The sequence below is a fragment of the Phyllostomus hastatus genome, unplaced genomic scaffold, assembly GCF_019186645.2.
Source record: "Phyllostomus hastatus isolate PE091 unplaced genomic scaffold, TTU_PhHast_1.1 phas_contig_150, whole genome shotgun sequence".
Classification (NCBI taxonomy): Eukaryota; Metazoa; Chordata; class Mammalia; order Chiroptera; family Phyllostomidae; genus Phyllostomus; species Phyllostomus hastatus.
Window position 1 is genome coordinate 17,201,661 of NW_025333611.1, and position 20,491 is coordinate 17,222,151.

Sequence of the window (20,491 nt, forward strand, 5' to 3'; positions counted from 1 at the left end):
GCTAATGGTAACATAAATACTAAGGACTGTATTTGCAAAACTAAAATTCCAGAGTCAGGTGGTGGGGCATCAAACGCCCAACCACTTCTGAGTCCAGGCCAGCTCTGCTGCGAGCTGGGGACACTGTGGTGGGCCGCACAGATGGAGCCTCTCCCTCCGGAGGCTGGGTGGAGGAGAAAGACATTAAGTCAACGAATGAGTGAATAAAATAACAAAGATTCTCATGATTCACTGGTTTTGTATCTGTGACTGCTGACCTCAAAACTGACACTGGTGGCACCTGCGGGGTCACCTGCAGACACGTGCATGCACAATACGTGTAGACTGGTGCCGGGTTCGAGTCGCCTAACACGCACACTCCCAGCTGAGGCCCATCCCGCTCTCGTGCTGTAAACCCGTGTCCTTTTTGTGGTCTATCTGGTGCCACGTTTTTCACATTTGTGTACTTTTTCAGTTGGTGATTTTGGTTTCAAATGCCCCTCACGTGCAATGCCGAGGTGCTGCCTTGTGTGTGTAAGCACTAAGATGTGACACACGCGTTAGGCAGGTTTCATCGAGTCACTAGTTATGGCGCCGTTGGCCCCAAGGTCAGTGTTAACGAATTACTGATCTATACTCAGTACAGAGCAATGGTGGGGGCGCTTAGTTCTCAGCTCCAGCAAAGGCAGCCCCACCACCCCCTTCTCCCCATCCCCAGGCAGGAGCTGGCAGGAGATCAGACACTACAATTCAAAGTAGCTCATGAACAAAAGCTGTAAAGTTGCCAGGAAACCTGCTTTTTCTAAGGGTTCCTGGAGCAGTCTTTGGTTTCGCTGGCACTGGCGTGTTAGTGTGTGAGTGCACTAAGGGCCACCACCCCACCAACCCTGAATGAGCCAGGTCAGTCTCCAGGGTAAGAACTGCAGGCTGCCCTGGGGCACCCCCGTGGAGCCCAGGCCCTGCCAGGCCAGGCAGCCAGGCCTTGTGTGTGAACAAAACAGGAGGCAGTTGCCCGAGGCCAGAGGTTGGCAGAGCCACGAGCAAGAAGGACACTTCGGATGCTGAATCCTGGACCCACTTCAGCAAAAGGCCTGAAGGTCCCACTCCCATCCCCTTGCTGAACTTGGCAAATAATCCCTAACAAGACCAGGGCCATTGCAAAAGAGATGCGAGATTTGTAGCACTGAGTCTGGGCTGACCTCGATCTAATTTGCTTCCCTTCTCCCACTGTCATATGGAGAATCTGAGGCCAGGGGACAGGAAGGGACTTTCTCAAGGGCACACAGAACAAGTGTGGGCGGGCTCTCCATCGGGAAAGGATCTGGGGGCTGGGAGTGGAGGAACAAAAGGCCTAACGTGAAACCTGAGACGGTATTGTTCAAACAGTGTCTGTCCATTCCTTAACTACTTATTGGGCTCTCGCTAGGAGCCTCAAAGCCCTCATTGCAACTAAGTACAGAGAAAAAGAGATTTCAAAACTTTGAACAAATTGCCACTTCTCTAAGTCCGTTTCTGAATAAGCATCCCAGAGCCCCTACTCTGTGTGCGGCCAAGTGCTGTTGGTGCCTGGCTTCTACTCTCAGTTGTAGGTCCGGGAGGATGAGAAATGGAATCTCACGCTGTCCTCTCACCTGCTCCAGGGAAGACGGACCTTTCTTCCCGGCCGTCAGGGACTTTGCGGAGGCCCCGGGGGCCAGCTGCCTTGGATTTGCCTCCCACCCCGTAGGCCCTGAGTGCTTTTGTGCCCAGCTCCTCCAGCAGGGCATTCCTGGCTCTGGAATCAGCCGAGGGCACCTGCTCTCACTCTGCCCAGTTAAAGCCCTTTAATGGCCCTGACTGTGTGTGGCTCAGTGGGTCAGGCCTCGTTCCGCAAGGTGAAGCGTCACAGGTTTGATTCCGGGTCAGGATATGTGCCGGGGTGGCTGGTTCAGTCTCCCGTCCGGGCATGTGGTGCGAGAGGCAACTGATGGACATGTCTCTCACATCGATGTCCCTCTCCCTGCCTTAAAAAACACACATACACAACATATTTAAAAACAAACAAACCCTTTAATAGCTCCTCCTGCTTTTAAAACAAAGATCAGAGACACCTCTGCACGGCCTGACAGGGTCTGGGTGCTGCCCACCTCGCTCCAGCCTCACTGGCCTCCACACCTGCCACCTCCCTCCACAGCGGCTTTGCACCTACTGTCCCCCAGCACCTGGGATGTTCTCTTTCCTTTTTGTCCTAGTAAGGGTTCAAACTTTTAAAAGAAACCGTTACAACAAGAAATTATCTTGTTCGTGGGTGGTAGAAGATTTTTCAAAAAACAACGGAAGCTACAAAAGGAGATACAGACCCTCTCAGGGCTCCAGCCTGCCACAGTGGCCCGCAAACACCCGCCCTTCCTGTCCATTGGCCTTTACCCAGACTGTGGTCCGCAGCGCCCTCTGGTGGGCCCTGAGTGACAGCACAGCAGGCAGCTTTCGCTCCTGGCCGCGGGCAGCCCCACACCGACTCAACTGCAGGAACATAGGTGGAGCTGGAAGCATCATCCAAAAACTTCTCACTTTTACTGAGGAAGACTGAGTCCAGAAAGGGGGCAGGTTTGCACGAGACCTCACGGAGTCTGTAGCAGAGGCGGGCCAGCCAGTGCTCTTTCCACCACGTGGTATTACTCAAATCTAATGCTCAAAAGCATCAAAATGTCTTGGTAAACAGGGACTTGTGGCTGAGGGGTGCACATTAGAAACAAGCTCAGCTTATTTCCTATTGTCCCCCCCGAACACCCCCCCCCCACACTGGGTGTACTCTGTCAGACCTGCCTAACTCTTCTGTGAGCTTCCAATGTGGGAAGGCCTTGCTGCCTCAGGGCCTTTGCATTCGCTGTTCTCTGCCTGGAACTCCCCCCACCCCCACTGCATTTCCTCTTGGCTCACACGCCCTCACATTTTTCAGCTCTTGCAGAGATGCATTCCCTGACGACCCTTCCTAACGTCCAGCAAATTGCCAAGTCTTCTAAATCTGTTTCTGGATAAGTAACAGATTATAAAATAAAATATCTCTAAAATATCTCGCTTTACATCCTCCAGAGCCCTGTTCACGTCTGAAAGCATCTTAGTTAGTTGTTTTAGGCCTGCTTTCCTCTCTGGAAGGATGGCTGTTGGGAGTTGGTTCGGAACCCAGCAGAGGGCCTGGGCACCGAGTGGGAATGACGGCAGGGAGAATGGCGCATTCCGGGAACAAACCAGAGACCACGTTAGAGAAAGTCTGGAGGTTTACTCGACAACAATCACAATTGTACACATACGTCAGTTCTTCACAAAGGCTCACTTTCCCAGGCAGGAGAAGAGAGGCTGGCGGCCTCAAGCTTTCTCGGTGGGGTCCCCGTCTGACTTCTCGAATACCCCCTGCCTGCAGTGCCCCCCCCGCCCCCGCACCCCGGGACCCCAGTCTGTCTGCCCAAACACGGCAGGAGCCTGCCCCCACGGTCTGGCACGGCGGGATCAAAGCCATTCTGGGAGCAGATGTTAATGGGACCTTGCCCATTGGAACGCAGGTCCAACGCCCACCCCGAGGGACACAGTGGGCCTTGGCTCAAGATCAAATGGGAACTAAAATATTACTACTTGGGTTTCCACGCGAGCATCAGTTGAAAGCAGAAAGGAGTTCCAGAACAGAACTAACTCCTTGCCCCTCCCCCACACTTGGAAATCTTCAGAAAGCATTAAAAATACATGGTCTCCTAGGAACTAGAAAAGGCAGCCCAATCTGTACACAGTGGGGGGCGTAGAGGCAAGGACTCAGGTTTTCCAGGCGCACCTGCACAATGCTTTGCCACTCTTGAGACTCCAGAGACTAGAGAAATGGAGACGCACAGAAAGAAATACAGAGCCGTTTTCAAGCAGGTCGCCGATTTCTCAGGCAGAAAAAGCAATTCCACAGGTAGGAGGTGTGAAAAGTGCGTGCGATGTGGACTTCGGGAACCCACGCGCTCCACCTTCAACAGCTGCTCTCTCCCCTGACCCTCAGGTCAGATCCCGTCTGCGTGTGCACCCCTCCCGCCTCTGGGTTACTGCTCCCTAAAGCGGGGATCGACCATTTCTGGGCTGTTTTTAAGGTGGCAACAAGCTCCAGTTGGAGGCATGACGTGTGGGGCTTTCCACACCTGTGCCTGCACAGTCGGCCACCTCCGACGGCCTTGTACTCACGGCAAAGATGCTCTTTGTGTTCCAAAATGTTTCTGGAGCCCCTCTGGGAAGGCTGCTGGTGCGCCACACGGCAGCCACTCATTTGTTTTGTGACCTCATGCTCAGAATAAGGGTTTCAGAGGGGAAGGGGCCCACGTCCTCACCCCTTACCTGGCTCACAGCCTCTCCACAGCCTGCTGGCTGTTCTAGTTGGGCATCAGCTGGGGGTGTGAGCAGAAATCTGAATCCTTAGCGTAGCTAGTTTAAAAAAAACAACCCAAACCAAACCAAAGAATGAAGCCAAAACAATGAGTGGCCAGTATTTGCAACCAGCCAGTCGGTCAGCCAGGCAATGACTTTGCCTCCTGCCATCCCCATCCCACACTTTGTCAACTGTGGCACCTCGGCTTGTGGGCTCAGCATTGACAAAGGCCAGGGTGCTGGGAGGACCTGCCCGTCCCTTGCTGAGGGGGCAGAACCAGCCTGAAAAGAAGACCCAAAGGGTGGGGGAAAGGGAGGTGGGGGGCTGCTTGGGGTTGCTCCCGCTTCCCACATGAGTCCCGGTCATGCGGAGAACACTGTCCCCCACTTGGAGTGGGACCACGTGGGAATGCAGCCAGTGCTCTGCACTCTGTCTGGGGGCTGGTTGGGGGGCTGCAGGCAGGGCCTCCAGACAGGGCCTTCGTCCAGGGGCTGCTGCGGTCCTTTTAGGCCGCAGGCTACCCGAGCTGTCCAGCTGTCCTTTCAGTCTCGAGTGTCACTCTAAATGGAACGACTTCTGGACTCTACCCTAGGGGACACCTCCCCCTCAGACCCTGCTCTTGGCCCAGCCTCTCCTGCTTGAAATCGGACGTGAAGAAACACACACTCATCCAACAGGGACTGCACACATACCACCCAAGACACTCCCCTCCCCCCACCCCTGCCTCTCTACGTTTGTCTAGCAAGGCACTAGGAAATGGTTCAAGTTTAGGGATTTGCTGTACAGTTGCATTTTCTCTTTTTAAAAGGCACAGTTTTTATTTTAATGATGCTGCATTGCTCTCTGATGACGCATCCTGACTCAGCTCTCCACGCTACGGCACTCCTGCGACCCGAGGTTCCGGAAGGGGCCTCACCGTGTGACTCCTTCCCGAGGGGGACCACTGCGAACGATGTAACGCTCGTTTGGAAAAGACGCTAGGGCTCAACCAGCAAGCTTTGCAAGTACAGGGGCAGCCTCTCCTGCAGAGAGGTGGCCAGAGCTGGGCTTGCAGGGGAGGGGAGGTGGGGGCAGAAGGGATCTTTGCCAGCTGCGTGCTTAATTGGGGTGGTCGTGACCGGGAAGGTTTAGTCCTCCCTCCCCACGATCACGGATGGCCTTGAGATCAGCCAGCATCTCAAAGCCAGATTTGTGGCTTCATTCCCAGATTTATGTCTCAGTTATTTAATTGGCAAACGATACAATAGAGAGACCCAACTCTAATTGGAATAGTGACTTCAAGTGTTTCCTGGGCTAGCTGATGGAAGCCATAGGCCGTGGGATGTGATTTCCATCTCTGAATCAGTGGGTGGCAGGCTGGTTACAGACATGCTTCCTGTGAGCTCGGGAGCCTCTGGGAGCCTGACATGTAATTAGCAGAGCAAAAGGTAAACCGGAAGGACCGGCGCGGAGCGGAGTGTGCACCTGTTCCCGGGGCCTGGGTTCGTCTCTCCGCTGCGGCTAGGGTGGTGGGAGGCTGCAGGGCTTCAGGTCACAGTCCCCAGTGCCACCAACCTGGAGTTCACAGACTGCAGGGCATCGCACCTGGCTGGCTCCTTTAATCACAACCCACGTGGGACGCCAGAATGCCGGAATCCTGTGTAGCACTCTGGAGTGTGACTGGATTACAGACTTCCTTAAAAACTCTAGAGTTCGGTATGAGAACTAGGACCATGATGAGGCCAGAGACTAGGCATCCCGGCCATGGACTACCCTGGTGGCCTCCGGACTTTGGGAGGTGAGTACTCCACGCCTCTGCTGCTTTCTCCAAGGAGAGAGAGAGAGGGAGAGAGAGGGAGAGAGAGGGAGAGAGAGAGAGAAAGTGGGAGGAAGGGAGAGAGGGGGAGAGAGGGGGAGAGATGGGAGAGGAGGGGAGGAGGGGGGAGGGGAGAGGAGAGGAAATGGGAGCACTGACCAAGGATGTTTGGCCAGAATTCCGAGCCTGGAGACCCACTCGGCCTTCCCCACGCACCCACGGCTGTCTGAAACACGGCCTGGGAGAGCTGGTGGCTGGGCTGGCCGTGCGCCCTGAGGGCCCTAGAACGGGCCTCGCGGGCACCCAGGGAGCAGGCGGGAACACCCTGCACGTCCTCGGCTGCACAGGAACATCTGAGGGTCCTGCTTCTGGCCCCAGGCCTGGCAGCTGGCGGGTTTGAGCTCTGAACTCTCTGGGGACCCCAGGGGTGGCCTTCGACTGCACTCCCCGGGGCTGTGACAGAGGACAGAAGCTGGGCAGTGACTGCACTTACCCCCATGACAGGGCGACACTGAAAGGCTGACACCGGCGTCCCCAGCACCTCCTTCTCTTCCCCCGCAGAGGGGTGGCAACGAGCTAACAGCGCCCCGGACAGGCAGCACGGGCTTTCCTTTCTCAAGGACGCCCACCCACGCGCCTAGTTTCTGGGTGGCCTAGGGCTGCCCCGGCGTTCCTCCTGCAGCACACTCACGGGGACAAGGTGACACACTCAAGCAGGCCCGCCGGGATTTCCACGATGCTGTCAGGGGTCACCACAGGCTCTGCACCCGCGTGGGGCCTCTTGCAGGGTCTGCTCTCCACCCTGCCCCACAGCCCAGGGCCTCTGGCATCGGGCAGATGCCTGGCTCCAGCTTCGAGAGCCGGCTTTGCCAAGAGTGTCCAGCCAGCACCCTTCTGTCCTGGTGCCCGTGGGAGCCCTGTGGGGCGCGGCAGGGAGGGCCCCGCCAGGCCTGCTGTGGAGACGCGGGCTCAGTTTCTGTTGAACGCTTCCAGGACTGTGGAGTTGGTGTGTTCGAACAGCCACTGCTGCGTGGGAGAGGCGGGGCGGCAGGCGCTCATGAAGATCCTGTGGTCGCTCTCGCTGCAGTCCATGCAGCTGCCGCTGACCGGGTGGTACAGGGTCTTGTCCTGCAAAACACCAGGGTTACCTGCCGGGCGGCGCTGGGGATCGCGAGCAACAGCAGCGGCAGGGGCGGCCAGGAGGCAGCGAGGCAGGGACCGGCCAGGGGCTCACAGGCCCGAGCGGCCTTCCTCCGGGGCATGCGGCCAGTCACCGCCCGTCTCCAGATCCCACTGGTCCTCACTGTGTGTGTGTGTGTGTGTGTGTGTGTGTGTATGTGTGGGGGGGGAGGGTGTGTTTAGTGGGCTTGGTTGCCAGCATTTAGGATTCTAGAGATTTTACACGGAGGTCTGGATTTCTGGCTCCTCCTGCATGTCTAGAACGTCGGGCACGGCAGGTTAGTGGGGCGCATGCAGGCGTGAGTGGGCTCTGTTGGGGGGAGGCGCCACTCTGCTTTCTTTCTGTCTTCCCTTTTTAAAATCGAGCAGGTCACCCCCCCCCCCCGCGGCCCGCGCACCGCCCCCCGCCCCCGCCCCCCCGCCAAGTCCTGTCTTACTTTTCGGTACTTCCACAGCTGGTTGCCCTTCATGCTGTGGCAGTCGTACAGGGTGACGGGACTGGTGTGGGAGACGGCGTCGAAGCAGAACTTCTTGGTGTGCTGCGGGTCCCCGGGCCGGATGTCCTCCCTCCAGGTGAAGGTGAACACCTGCGCACGCAGGGGCGGCGGGAGAGGGACGGCGGCGTGAGGGGACTTTTTGTTTTGTAGTTATGGAAACACTTAAGTCCAGAGGTCCGGAAAAAGCGTATCCTGACCACGCCTGTCGCCACCACCTGGCTTCAACAATTACCAGCTCGTGGTGCACCTCCTTCCGACGTCACCCCCACCCCCACCTCGTCTGGAAGCAAATCCGACAGACATATCAGGGCCTCGGGGAATTCCGAAGAGCCAGTCAAGGAGAATCACCCCAATGAGAATGGTTGTGAAGAAAGGACGAGGGGCACCCTGGCGGGTGTGGCTCCGTGGACTGAGCACTGGCCTGAGAACCAAAGGGTTGTTAGTTCGATTCCCAGTCAGGGCACATGCCTGGGTCCTGAGTGGGGGTGCTCGAGAGGCAACCACACAGTGATGTTTCTCCCCCTCTCTCCTTTCCTTCCCCTGCCTCTAAAAATAAATAAATGAAATCTGTAAAAAAAAAAAGATGAGGGGGAGCAGCGAGCACTCCAGAGGGCGGGCAGAGGTGGGCGGGCTGCACTCTGTGCCCGCACGAGGGGTGGTGCTGGGCACTCTCGGGGACTCTGCTGGGACCTTCCAACTTCTGTTTTTGCTCAGGACCCGCCTGATAGGCTCATCTCAGTGTAACTTCCAAAACACCAGCAAGTCTACAGTAAGGAGGCTGTAAAGGTGTTTCCTCCAGCCAAGGTTCAGAGGATGCCGTGTGATTGAATATTGGGGTTATAACTGCTCGGAGGACAGAATCCCCGAAAGCCAAGTTCCCGAGGGTGGCGGTTTTTCCGGCAAGGCTGGCTTGCACTCCTCCTTCTTCTGAGAACATCTCCTGGGGAGCCACCCCGCCTCTCTTCCCCTTCTCCTCCAGGTGAGGCTGACCGAACCCCAGGCTGCAGAGGGAGCACGTGACTTTGGGCTGATCAGTATGAGGACCGTGTGGTATCCGCACTGTGACCGGCTCAGGAAGCCAACACGCGAGAGCTTCTCCAGAGCTCGGGAAGGGGCAAGCCTTCCCACTGGAGGCTCTGGTGTCCCGCCTGCCACCCCGTGGGAAGAGGTAGGTGCTGGAAGAGGTAGGGGCCAACAGAGTGGGAAGCAGAGTTGGGGCCCTGGAGAGATCCCAAGGACATCATCTAGACTTGGGTGACACGAGCTGGTCACTCCCCCTTGTTGCCCAAGGCCACTTGCACTGTCTGCAGCATTTGTAACCAGCAGTGCACATTGGTGGCTTTATCGCAGTGGAGAGCTCCTCTTTCCAAAGTGTTCAGGAAGCTTTTATAACCGGTGCCCTGGGCCGACTTTAGTCACTCAGCATTGACCGTGGCCTGTCCCTCCCTGCCCCTCGCACCGGAGCACAGGGAATCTGGTGCCGCCCCAGGAGTGGCCCTCACCTGCATGTTGTTCCAGGCGGCCTCCCCGCGGCCCCGGACGCAGCTCTCCAGCCTCAGCGGGGAGCCCAGGGCCCCGTGCTTCGTGTCCGCACACAGCCCGGTGCCCAAGTTGCGGATCTGGACAAGGAAGGGGAAGAGCGTGCATTGTGAGGCCCCTCGAGACTCCCTCTGGGGCCCCCGAGGGCGGTGTGGGGCAAGGGAGGGAACCAGAGCAGAGACCCTTGATGGGTTGAGCTCTGAGCTGCCCAGGGCTGGGGGCAGTGCCTGGAGGCATTCCTCGGTGGAGGAATGCTGGGTCCACGGAGAGGAGGGCCTCTCCACCCCACCCGTCTCAGGGCAGGCGGCTCGGGGCAAGGCCTGGAGGTGAGCGGGTGTTCAAAGGAGGACTCCACCACCCCCCTCAGAGAATTTGGTCCCTCTCCCCATTACATCCACGTACAAGTGAGCGGCCCCTCTGAGCCTGGAGACCCAGGAACCAGAAGCCGGAGCCCGGAGCCTGTGACTGAGCGCTTCCCTGGGGGAAGACTGTCCGCCTCTGCCAGCAGGACTGGCTTCCCAGGCATGGGACAGGAGTCATCGTTGCTAGGGTCCCTCGCTCAGAAGGGCCTGTGCTGGACGAAAGCTTGCTGCCTCTATCTTAAAATTTTTAATAATTTATCTTTGCACTTGCAAGCGAAACCTGATGGCACAAGGGAGCGGGCCTGTGGGCAGAGGTGACGCAGGCTGTGCGAGCACCCACGTTCCCCTCCGCTGCGTCTGCCTGCAGCCTCGGCAGTGCCCAGAAGTCCGGGGCCCCACGTGCCGGGGAGAGTTCAGCGAGGCTCTGAGCGAGTGTGTGCGCTCTGTCTAGGAGTGACTGGGGTGCTGACAGAGTGGGGCTTGGAAAGGAAGCCATGCCTTTCCTCCCAACCAGAACTCGCTCCCAGACACAGGAGGGACCGGGAGCCCTGTCCTGTCCTTTCTGACCTGCGCTATGCCCTACACCAGCCTCTCACTACAGCAGAGGGTTACCCAGAACAAGAGGGCAGGGCAGGGCCACCCCCAGTTCCTCTTCCTTCAGTTCTGCCTCACTCCTCAGCAGGCCCAAGGCAGGCAGTGAGACAAAACCAGCTTCCTTCATTTTGTGCAGGGTCTCCCATTTTGGTAAGAAATACACAGGGTTTGAAACCCAAACGGGGACATTTCACCAATTCTGCACATGCAGTGAATGCCTCTCTATGTGCATTTAAAACTGGCAGCACAGGATCTAAAGGCAAGTGGTAAATTTATGCCAATCATTTAAAGTTTTATTTTTCTCTACTTGGGTCATTAAACAGCAAAAACAAAAAACAAACAAACAAACAAACAAAAAACCCCAAACAACAAAAACCACAACAAGGCTAGAGAGAGATCAGGACAGACGAGAAGTTGTTCTGCATTTTATATCTTTATCAGCCCTTTTTCCTGCCTGTCCCGTGAATACCGTCCGCCCGCGCACTGTGCACTGCGCCCCAGTAAGGTAGCTGGCCCCGACCTCCAGACTCACCTCGCCCCAGGCTGCGGCCGGGGGCTCCACGGGCGGGTAGAATTTGGGCAGGTCCCAGGCGATCTTGGTCATAAACCACTTGAAACTCTTGCAGTTCAGCGAGCTGCGGAGCTTCTTCTGGGCGGCGACGTCCCCCGCGGAGAGGTGGCGGTACTCGGGCCGGCGCTGGTAGATGTGCTCCGCGTACTCGTCCATCCACACTTCCGCCACTCGCTTCAGGTTCTGCAGGGACCACAGGCGGGTACAAGGGTCAGGTGCTCCGAGGCGCTGAGGCCTGGCTGTGGGGGGCAAAGGGCCCTGGAGATCGAGGTCAATTTGTCTCATTTTACGTGGCTGCATCAGCCCCCCTCCCCCCAGCCCCACCGCGGTTTTAGGCTTTCTGTGCGTCTAATATTTATGCGCGTTTCAAAGACTCTACAGCTACACTTGGGTAACAGGCCTTCCCTGCCCACTTTCCATCCCCTCTGTTTCTAGCGACAGCCTCCCACTGGTTTTCCTTTGCGGACCCACCTTTGCCTCGCGTTACGTGGCACAGGACTCAGCCTGGCTATCGGGAAACATGCAGGCAGCCCTGGGCACGCGGGCCAGGTCAGTGAGCACGTGATCTTAGCCAAACCAATCAGAATCAACAGGCAGTGATTAGCCCTGGAATTTTTGCTGGCGCCGTGAGGCAGAACTACAGCGTTTCTGCTTGGATTGCTGGGCACGCTGTGATGGGTAGGATGCCAGCCAGAGCAGCTGGGCCATATGGAAACCTGTCCAGGGCCGACGCTGAACCAGAGTGAAGCGGAGCTGAGGCTGGAGGGAGCAACGCCTTCCCCCTTTTAGTGCCTGAATCCGGCCCTGCTGGAAGTCGGAGCCACCTCAGCACTTTCCACCTGCAGGAGTTGGTAACGTCTCTTTCTGCTTAAGCTACTTGGGGTTGGGTTTCTGTTATTTTCAACCGAGACTGCTGACCAAGTTGCATGGTAAAATAAATTCTAATTTGCAGCCAAAAGTAGAATTCCATCACCAGCTGGAGTTTTAAATACTTTTTTTTTTGAGGTGGGACAGTTGCTGCTGTTTTTATTATGAAGCACAAGGATAATCAGTAATTAAGAAAATGACAACCACATTACTGGCAAATAGAGGCACGGGTAAGGAAATGTCCCATGTGTGTGCAGACCTGGAGACGGAGGAAGAGTAAACTCTGTGCAGCCGAGGTGACATCCCTCCTCCCTCTGCCCTGCAGACGCCACCCGCTGCCAGCCCCTTAGCCGGCTCTGGAGGCACCCTCCCCCCCCACCCCCCCCACCCCCTCCCGGGGCTCAGGGGAAGTTCCAGCTCCTGAAACACACACTGAGGACTGAAACACCCCCTCTCACCCTGGCTGTCGCCAGAAATCCGCCCTCCCCCTAACACACACATTTAAGTCTCCAGGGTTTCTCTCTACCATAAACTTTTTTTTTCCTACTGCAATCCAAATGTTCTTCTGAAGGGTAAAAGGGAGCCAGCGCTTAGACTGTTATCAGTCATTCACACCTCAGTGTAAATGACTGCTCTAAGGCAAATGTTTTCTGTAAAGGGCCAGATAGTAAATATTTTAGGCTTTGCAGACCATATGATCTCAACTCTGATGATGTAGCTATAAAGCAGCCCTAGACACTATGTAAATGAGTGTGTGTGGCTGCGTTCCAATAAAACTACATGGACAATGAAATCTGATTTTCATGTCCTGGCTGGCCAGCTCAGTTGGTTAGAGCATTGTCCTGATACACCAAGGTTGCCAGTTCGATCCCCAGTCAGGGCACATACAAGAGACAACCAATGAATGCATTAATAAGTGGAACAACAAATCTCTCTCTTTCCCTCTCAAATCAATTTAAAAAATTAAAAAAAAATAGAATATGACTTTTATGTGTCACAAAAAAATCTTCTTAGCTCACAGGCTACACAAAAATAGTTCAGTGACTCCTGAGTGAGGAAAAAGGAGGACAACAGGAGGAGGCCCTGGTACCAGTGACAAAATTCATCAGCTCCTCAATTGTGTCGGCTCTGAGTTTGGGACCAGGAAACTAAGGGACTTCCTTGCCACCACTTCCTTCTTGCTCAGTGCCAAAGAGGTTGACAGCGGGTCAGAAGAGAGTTCAAGAACAGTGTTGTCCCCAGCAGGCCCTGCACGGCAAAGGCTGGGTTTGATGCACAATGGTGCCCAGAGGAAGCTGCCCAGAGGAAGCTGCGGGCCTAACGAGTCTGAACTCCCTCTCCCAGGCCGCCCGCCCCCGGCCTCTGGCTCACTGTCGGACCTGCTGACGCAGCCAGCAAAGGGGGCAGGTCGGACCAGGGAGGGGTGCTGAAATTCACCAGTGCTATTCTCAAAGGACCAAATCACACAGTATTTTAACTATAGTCAATATTTATATGTCTATTTTAATGAATATTCCATTTTCCAGCTATGACTTAATAAGCCATTTCTCCCAGATCGTGAACTTTTGCACAGTTAGCTGTCTGGAGCAAGGCGTAAAGGGCTTTGCGTTTATTTCTTTTACATCTCCCCTCGGGAGAATCGTGAAGAGGAGCCTGGGATTTCAGGGGTCCTCTCATTCCTCCCAACACCTTCCTGGTTCTGGGCCCCAGAACTGCTCTTCTCGTGCATGGAATACGGAGACTTGCCCGATACTTGGAGTGAGTCTCCCGTTTTCTTTTGCCAAGTTTGAGTGGGTTGCTGCTACTGCCTTCCCTAAGACCCCTTTCCCAGAGGCAGAGGCAGGGATTTCAGCACAGTGAGTGAACCAGTGACGACTGGCTGCCCGTTCTGGGGGCAGGCGCGCTGGTGGGGCGGCTCCTCCTTCCTGCGCTGCGGTCTGGCTGCCTGTCCTTCTGGAGTCCCCACGGCTTCAGGGAGGCCTTGGTTACCCTCTTTACAGGGCCCTCGCGGGACCTGGAGAATATTCCTTCCCCTCGAATCTGCCCAAGCGATGTTGCGAGAGAGAATGCTCTAGAAGGAACTGGCTGTTCAGGACGAAGCAAACATTTAAAGTCCGATCTGCAGCTAAGGAGGGCAGATAAGACACAAAGATCGGATGTTGGGGCGCGTCCACCTGGCGGCTCTGTGGCCCTGAAAACTTGAGTGGGGCGCCCCTTGGACTGGCAGCTGGTTCCAAGGCACAGGAGACTGAGTCAGTGCAGACGAGAGAAATGAACGTGTATAAACACAGAAATCAAGTGAGACACCGAAATAAACCTCCCAGGATCGCTAATGTTGATGCCGACGTGGATGTTGGTGCTAAGACTAGCAGTCACTATTTAAGGGACAACTGCTCTGTCCCAGGCACCAGTCAGACCTCAGTGGGTTTAAATTCTGACTCTCTGTACTTCCTGTCTCTCTGTTTCACTTTCCTCATCTCTAAATGGGGATTAAAAGCAAGTGAGAATTGAGTGAGATAAGTATGTAAGATGCTTTGCTAGCTCACGGAAGTTTTCACGTGCTACTCCAGTTAGCCGTTACCCATTGAATCCGTCTATGGCTCCACGAACAGGAGGCGGTGCCTCTTTGTCAGGCCCATCTTATACACGACAGCTCTGGATAGAAAGGGGATGCTTTGGGAATGGTTCTGTTCAGGCCTCAGAGGTGCCCCCATGGTCCCACATCCCTCATGGCTGGAAGCCGGTCTTGGCTTACTGAGCCACTTTGCCCTGCTTTTCTGCCTGACACCTCTGAGACTGCAAATGGTATTTCAGATAAATCGCCATTCCTGCCTCTCCCGCTGACTCTAGAACCCGCCCCTGGGTCGGCTGGAGCTGTCCAAAGCGGAGGGCTGGTGCAGCGGCTGTTGTTGCAGCCTTAGGCCACTAGAGGGCACTGCCAGCCCTCTTTTCCTTCTAGCCAGCTCCAGAGCCCCAGGCAAGCCGCCTCCGGAGACAGCTCCCCGTCCTCGGAAGGGGGGGGGGGGGGGGGGGGAAGACCCGCCTCTTGAGTCTCTCAGTCTTCTTGTAAATCGCAGGACAGGGGGTCTCTTCCAGGACTCAGGGGCTATACTCCTGCACGTGGTCGACCGTCAGGTGATAAGGGACTGGAGGCAGCGGCCTGGGCCGAGGACGCTGATGCCAACAGGCTTACAAGGGGGGCTCTATCCGGGCGGTGGAGGTGCGGGGTGGGGGGGTCCCCAGGAGCAAAACTGTGCGGGTGACCTTTCCAGCTTCCCCAAAACCTCTCTGTGACCCTCTTACTCTCTGGGGACACTCCCTTCTCTTCGGTTTTCTTTAGTGGTCATCTTGACTTTTTCTTCTCGAAACACTTCATATATTAAAATTTATTACTAAAGTTCAGTGAAATATCACTCACGCAACTTCCCCTTCAACTCCCCCCAAAACAAAAAACAAACCTCTGGCCAACAGATTTCCAGTTGCAGCCAGCAGCCAATTTAATGCAAGCAATGATGAGTACAAACCATTTGCAGGCATGAAACAGTTTGACACAGACTTTTTGGCAACAAAAGTGGGGAGGGGTGGGGAGAACGGAAAGACGCTGACGTTTATTAACTGCCCCGGTGCCGGGAACTTTTAAGTGCCTTGTCTCAGGCTTTCCCAAACACACCACTCAGCCTGCATTAATATTTATGTAACACATTCCTTTAAATCACCCTGGTCAAACTTCGCACCTGCTGTAGCTTTATCCCAATTAACGATGTCTGTGAAGTCACAAGCTTGCTACACTAATACACGTTAATTTCTCATCCACGTAACTTAAACACATGTAAATAAAAACGTTCCCACGTCTACCAGCTCCAATCACCTTGTCCGTCACACTCGGGAAAAGGGTGCTGTCTCCTCGGCTCCCCTGGCAAAGCTAAGAGCTGGGAACAGCCAGCTTCCTTTCAACAGAGGCGGAAACACAGGCTCCCACAGGTAATATGTGGGCAAACAGGGCTTTAGGTTCTTTCACCCTGGGTTTCACCTGGACGGTGAGTTGGGGGGGAGCACACCGAGGGATCACTTGTCCTGGGGTTCTGGGGTCCAACCCTCCCCCACCCCCAGGGGAAGCCACCAGCTTACCCTGGCCAGGCTGACTCCAGCAGGGACCTTGTAGGGCACGTACTTCCTGTAGATATGGCCCACCCTGGAGCAGGGGATGTCCTCCATGCGGCCCCCGCACATCCACACCTGCAGAGAAGAAGGGAGAAGCGCTGACATTTCTGCATCCGATTCGTGGTCCCCTCCTTGGCGCATTCGTCAGAAGCACCAGCTTGGACTGTCTGGTGAAAACCCGCTCACAGAACGAGGGACAGAGGAACACACAGCAGAGACAGCAGCAGTGCAGACGGCGATGGCATCGGGTGCTCACTCAGTGCCAGGTGCCGCGCTGTGAGCTTCCCGTGCACCACTGCAGTTGAGCCTCGTCAGCACGCCTGTGCAGGAGGGGGTGACAGCGCTGTTTTACAGGTGAAGAACCTGAGACTCAGGGCAGCTGAGAAGCTTGTGTGAGACCACAGGGCTAGTAAGTGGGGGGGGCCAGAACTCCCACTCGGCTGTAGCCAGCTCCAGAGCCCGAGGCCTAGCCTGCTGCAGGCGCTGCGTGCTGTGCTGTGAAGCACTCTCAGGGGGCGTCAGGACCTCAGTGGGGAAGACCAGGTGATCGCTTCTCGAGGGCTGCCACTGGTATGAGGGGACAGGGCAGCACGCGGGCTGTTCCCTGACTGTGGATTAGACTCTGGAGGTGCCTCCTAGGTCTGTGTGCCTCTTGCTGGGTCCTCCCGAGCAGCGACTTCTCTGCAGCCTGGCTCGCTAACCCTTGTGGCCGAGGACCGAGGCAGGGAGGGACCTGATGCTTCTCCTTGAGTCTCCCCCCACACTTGGCGTTACGAAGAGCTCCTGAGTTTGGCTGCATGCTGGTCTGACAGCATCTGAGAGTCCTTAATAAGCACGGTACAATCAATGCTGACTCACACCCACTCAGGGGCCCAGCCTGCATGGACCCTCCTCGACAGTCCTGGGTTCAAATCCCACCTCAGCCACTTCCTCACTTTGTGACTTTGATCAAGATACTAACTCCCCCGAGGCTCAGTGCAAAGGATTCAGGGAGGTGGGCCTGGGGGTGAGATACTGCGTGGATAGTGCTTAGATAAGGCATGGCACACAGACACAGCGGTGCTCTGTGCCGCAGCAGTTCACACATACATTTGACATGTTTATGGGGTGTCTGCCACATGCCAAACACTGGGCCAAGCACACAGAGCGGGGAAGAAGTCGGCCAGGGCCTCCCGCTCTCACAGAGGGGGTGTAGTGTGCCTCGAAGATGTCCTCCCCGGGGTCCTCGCCTCCTGGTATTTGCACCCTCGCTTGTTCCCTCCCAAATGGGCCACCTGAGGACTGACCCAGGTCACCAACAGCATCCTGCAGACATGACAGGGCTCCCGCCTGACTCCCGGGATCACTGCTTTGGGGCCCTCAAGCGGCCGTGTGCAGAGGCCCAGGTTGGGGGGAGCTGGGACCTCCTGCTAACTGTGCTAACTTGCCAGCCACGTGCATGAGCCAGCTCAGAAGCTGAGGCCCCTGCCGTGGCCAAGCTGTTGGGTGACTGCAGCCCTGACTGACACGTGGACTGGACTTCAAGACAGACCCAGGCAGATCCATCCTGCGAAGCTGCCCCCAACCCACACAGACTTTCCGATAACTGTTTATTACTGTTTTAAGATGCCCTGTTTGGGGGGACAGTTTCAGATGGTGACATGTGCTTTAAGGCAGCCACATGAGGTCCCGGGATAGGCTCGCTGTGTGTGTGGGGGGGGGGCTGCCACCCACACCTGTCAGGGAAAGCTCCCTTCAGCCTGGAATGGCTGGGGCAAGTCCTACACGAGGAGAAGTAGAAGTAACATAACGATCTGAGGGGTGAGAGAGCAGGTGGCGAGAAGAGCAGATGCAAAGACCCTGAGGTAGGGCCCTGGCATGATTGCTGGAGAAAGCGAGCCAGAGGCCTGGAGCAGAGGGAGAAGCGACGGGAGGGGAGGCCAGAGAGGTGAGTGGGGGCAATCACAAGGGTCGTGCAGGACGAATGGGGAGTCTTGGCTGAAAGTCCTCGGTGAAGGAGATGACATCATCCAATTTCAGTTCACCAAGGTGACTGCCTGCCTGTGCAGGGGACGGCCAGCAGGTGGCAGGCTTCAGGGAGGGAAGGCCTGGAGGCTCCTGCTGGGGTGAGGCGGTCCTGGCTGTGGTGATGGTGGGACACAGCTGGGTTTGGGACAGTCCGGACAACGCTGTTGCCCCAGGTCCTCATCTGTGGAATGAGGGGTGGGAGCGGGGACACCAACAACGCCGATTCTGTGCAAAAGAGCCTTTCCAGCTTGAACCGCTCGACGGGCCTGGGGATTTGGTTACTGTCTTGATTAAGTCAGGTGTGCCAGAAGGGCCACTCTTCTTTCTACCTCACGCGCCTGAGGGCTCTCGGTCCCCCGGTCCCCCGTGACGCCCTGCCAGCCACTCGCCCCATCCCAACCGAGATGTCCTCTGTTCCGGGCTTTCTGCAAGGGGATCTGGGGCTGCAATTAGTGAAAGTGCTGCCTGGAGAAATGCAATTCTATTCTGATCTTGGGGGAGAAAAAAAAATCGAGCAAGTCAATAGAACAGAACATTGGTCTTGGGATAATGGGCTCCTGATGGTAGATTAATGTCAAGGCCAAGCCAAGAAGTTTATTTTCAAAGCGGGAGATATTGATCAGGCGCCAGGATCCCATAACAATAACTCTTCTTTTATACGAAGTGATTGATGTGGAAGTGATGCTTTTGTCTGGCGGATATCGCCCAGGACGCTGCTGGGCTGCCCCCGTCTTCTGGGAGGGGGAGCTCGCCGAGCAGGTGGGGGACACCTTGCCCTGCTCTATTTTTGAATGTCTCCCGGGCAGTTGGCTGCGCTGGCGGCCCGCTCGCGCAGCTCTGTATTAAACTCACATTAGCTAACGAGGCTGCGTCTCCAGCTCTGCCTGGCAAGGAACCTTCCGTAATGCAGACACGTGATCAATTTCCAAACCCTCTTCTCTGCTGTGACCTCGGGTTCCTTTGGCGCTGACCACACTGCCATCAGCTTGAAGGTTCCCCGGGGACTAGGGTGACCTTGATCTGCTGGGAAGGATGTCCAGAGCCCCGAGGAGTCCCGGCTGCCCTGTCCTGCCCTGGACAGGACGCACTGATGGCCGACTCAGAATGGGAACTGCCTTTAAAGGGACAGACACCTGTTTAGCTAAAGCTGCTGCCAACTCCCGAGTCCTCTGGGAGCACCTGAGCAGCCTGGGAGGGGCCCAGTGCAAGGCACACTCAGTCCATCAGAACTCCCTCTGCCACCCAGAAGTCACCTTGGCAGTCAACGCCCCCAAGGTGGTCGCTGGTTACAGGCAGGATCCCAGGTCTGGGGCAGGGGATGGGGAGGGTCTCCTTCCGAGGACAGGACAAGAGCTGGAGGCAAAGAACAGTGTCCTGATTCACCCTGGGCTGGGGAGCCGGTCAGAGATGGTCCTGGATTCCAGGTCACCCACCTGTGTATCTTCAGGACCCTCCCCCATTCCTTCACAGCTGAGGCAGCAGCCACTCAAGACCTACAAACGCCACAGCACGAGGGTGACGAGCACACACCACTCTCCAGTCCCAACGCCGCCTCGTGCAGCTGTGGGGCCTCACGCAAGCATTCACCTGGGCAGCCGCCCTCTTCTCATCCGGCGCTTGCCCTTTGACCTGGCACCATCATGATTTTCCTCCTATGGCCCAATTTCCCAAATGGAGTAACTGAGGCTCAGAGAGGGGAAGTAGTTTTTCTAATGGAGTTGGTGGCAGACCCTGCAACCGACCAGAAGACTGACAGGGCCAGGTGGGAAGTGGGCAGAGTCACGGGGCACCCTTGGGGGCCAGGCGCCCAAGTGTTCTGCTCTGCCTCAGGTAACACGCCGGCACAAGAGTCCCACTGGTGGCCGAGAAGGGGGAGTCGCAGTGCTGGCCGAGGCCAGAATCACGTTTGGTTGGGCCCCATCTCATCTGGATGGAGACAGATACAGGCCACCGAGATGACATTTGTGCAGCCCCTCTCTGCTGTCAGTGTTCTGCACCCCCATGCAGCCCCGTCCCAGCCACCCCACCCCCAGCCCTGCCCGCTCCAGCAGCCTTGCCGGTTCACCCTCAGGAGCTCCCACACGGCCTGTGGCCTGTCAGCCGGGCGCTGGCCCCTCCCCCAGGAGCATTCTCTCTCTGGAAACGCCATGCCACCAGACAAGTGCAAATCTAATTGTAAAAGCTTGCTCCCTATTCATTTTCATTGCTGCTTTGATTTATTTTATTAGCAAACTTCTTTTGTGTGATGACAGGCTTCATTACAGTGTCTATAAAAGACAATTACTTGCTCTTATCTCCTAAACTGAGGAGGAAAGAGACGAGTAGTGATGTGCATCAGGGAGACACAACGGGGCCCGGAGAGGGAGGGAGCAGCGGAGGGCCGGTCCAAGGAGGAGAGTGTGAGTGGGCAGGGTGGGGGAGGAACGGTTCTCCATCAGGGAGCGGCCGCCTGGAAACACGCCAGGAATGAGATGGCCATCCCACTGGGGAGGAGGTGGCAGCCGGCCCTGTCTTCTGCTGCTGGCATGGTGACTGAGGACCCCTATGGAGTTCAAACCCTATTCAGTT

The 20,491-nt window shown here is 56.2% G+C and overlaps 1 protein-coding gene across 3 annotated transcripts in view; it reads right to left on the reverse strand.

Moving 5' to 3' along the window:
• Window positions 1-3,218: 3,218 nt before the first annotated feature.
• GALNT10 (polypeptide N-acetylgalactosaminyltransferase 10) overlaps window positions 3,219-20,491 on the reverse strand; it is a 184,050-nt gene continuing 166,777 nt past the window's right edge. For 2 of the 3 annotated variants that reach the window (XM_045820372.1, XM_045820390.1), the window contains 5 exons: window positions 15,884-15,991; window positions 10,850-11,146; window positions 9,325-9,441; window positions 7,763-7,912; window positions 3,219-7,274 (listed from right to left, as the gene is read on the reverse strand). In XM_045820372.1, coding sequence (XP_045676328.1) covers window positions 7,116-7,274; window positions 7,763-7,912; window positions 9,325-9,441; window positions 10,850-11,146; window positions 15,884-15,991 — 831 coding nt within the window. In that variant the 3' untranslated portion in view covers window positions 3,219-7,115. The remainder of the gene's footprint in view (window positions 7,275-7,762; window positions 7,913-9,324; window positions 9,442-10,849; window positions 11,147-15,883; window positions 15,992-20,491) is intronic. The other variant, XM_045820382.1, reaches the window with a different exon arrangement.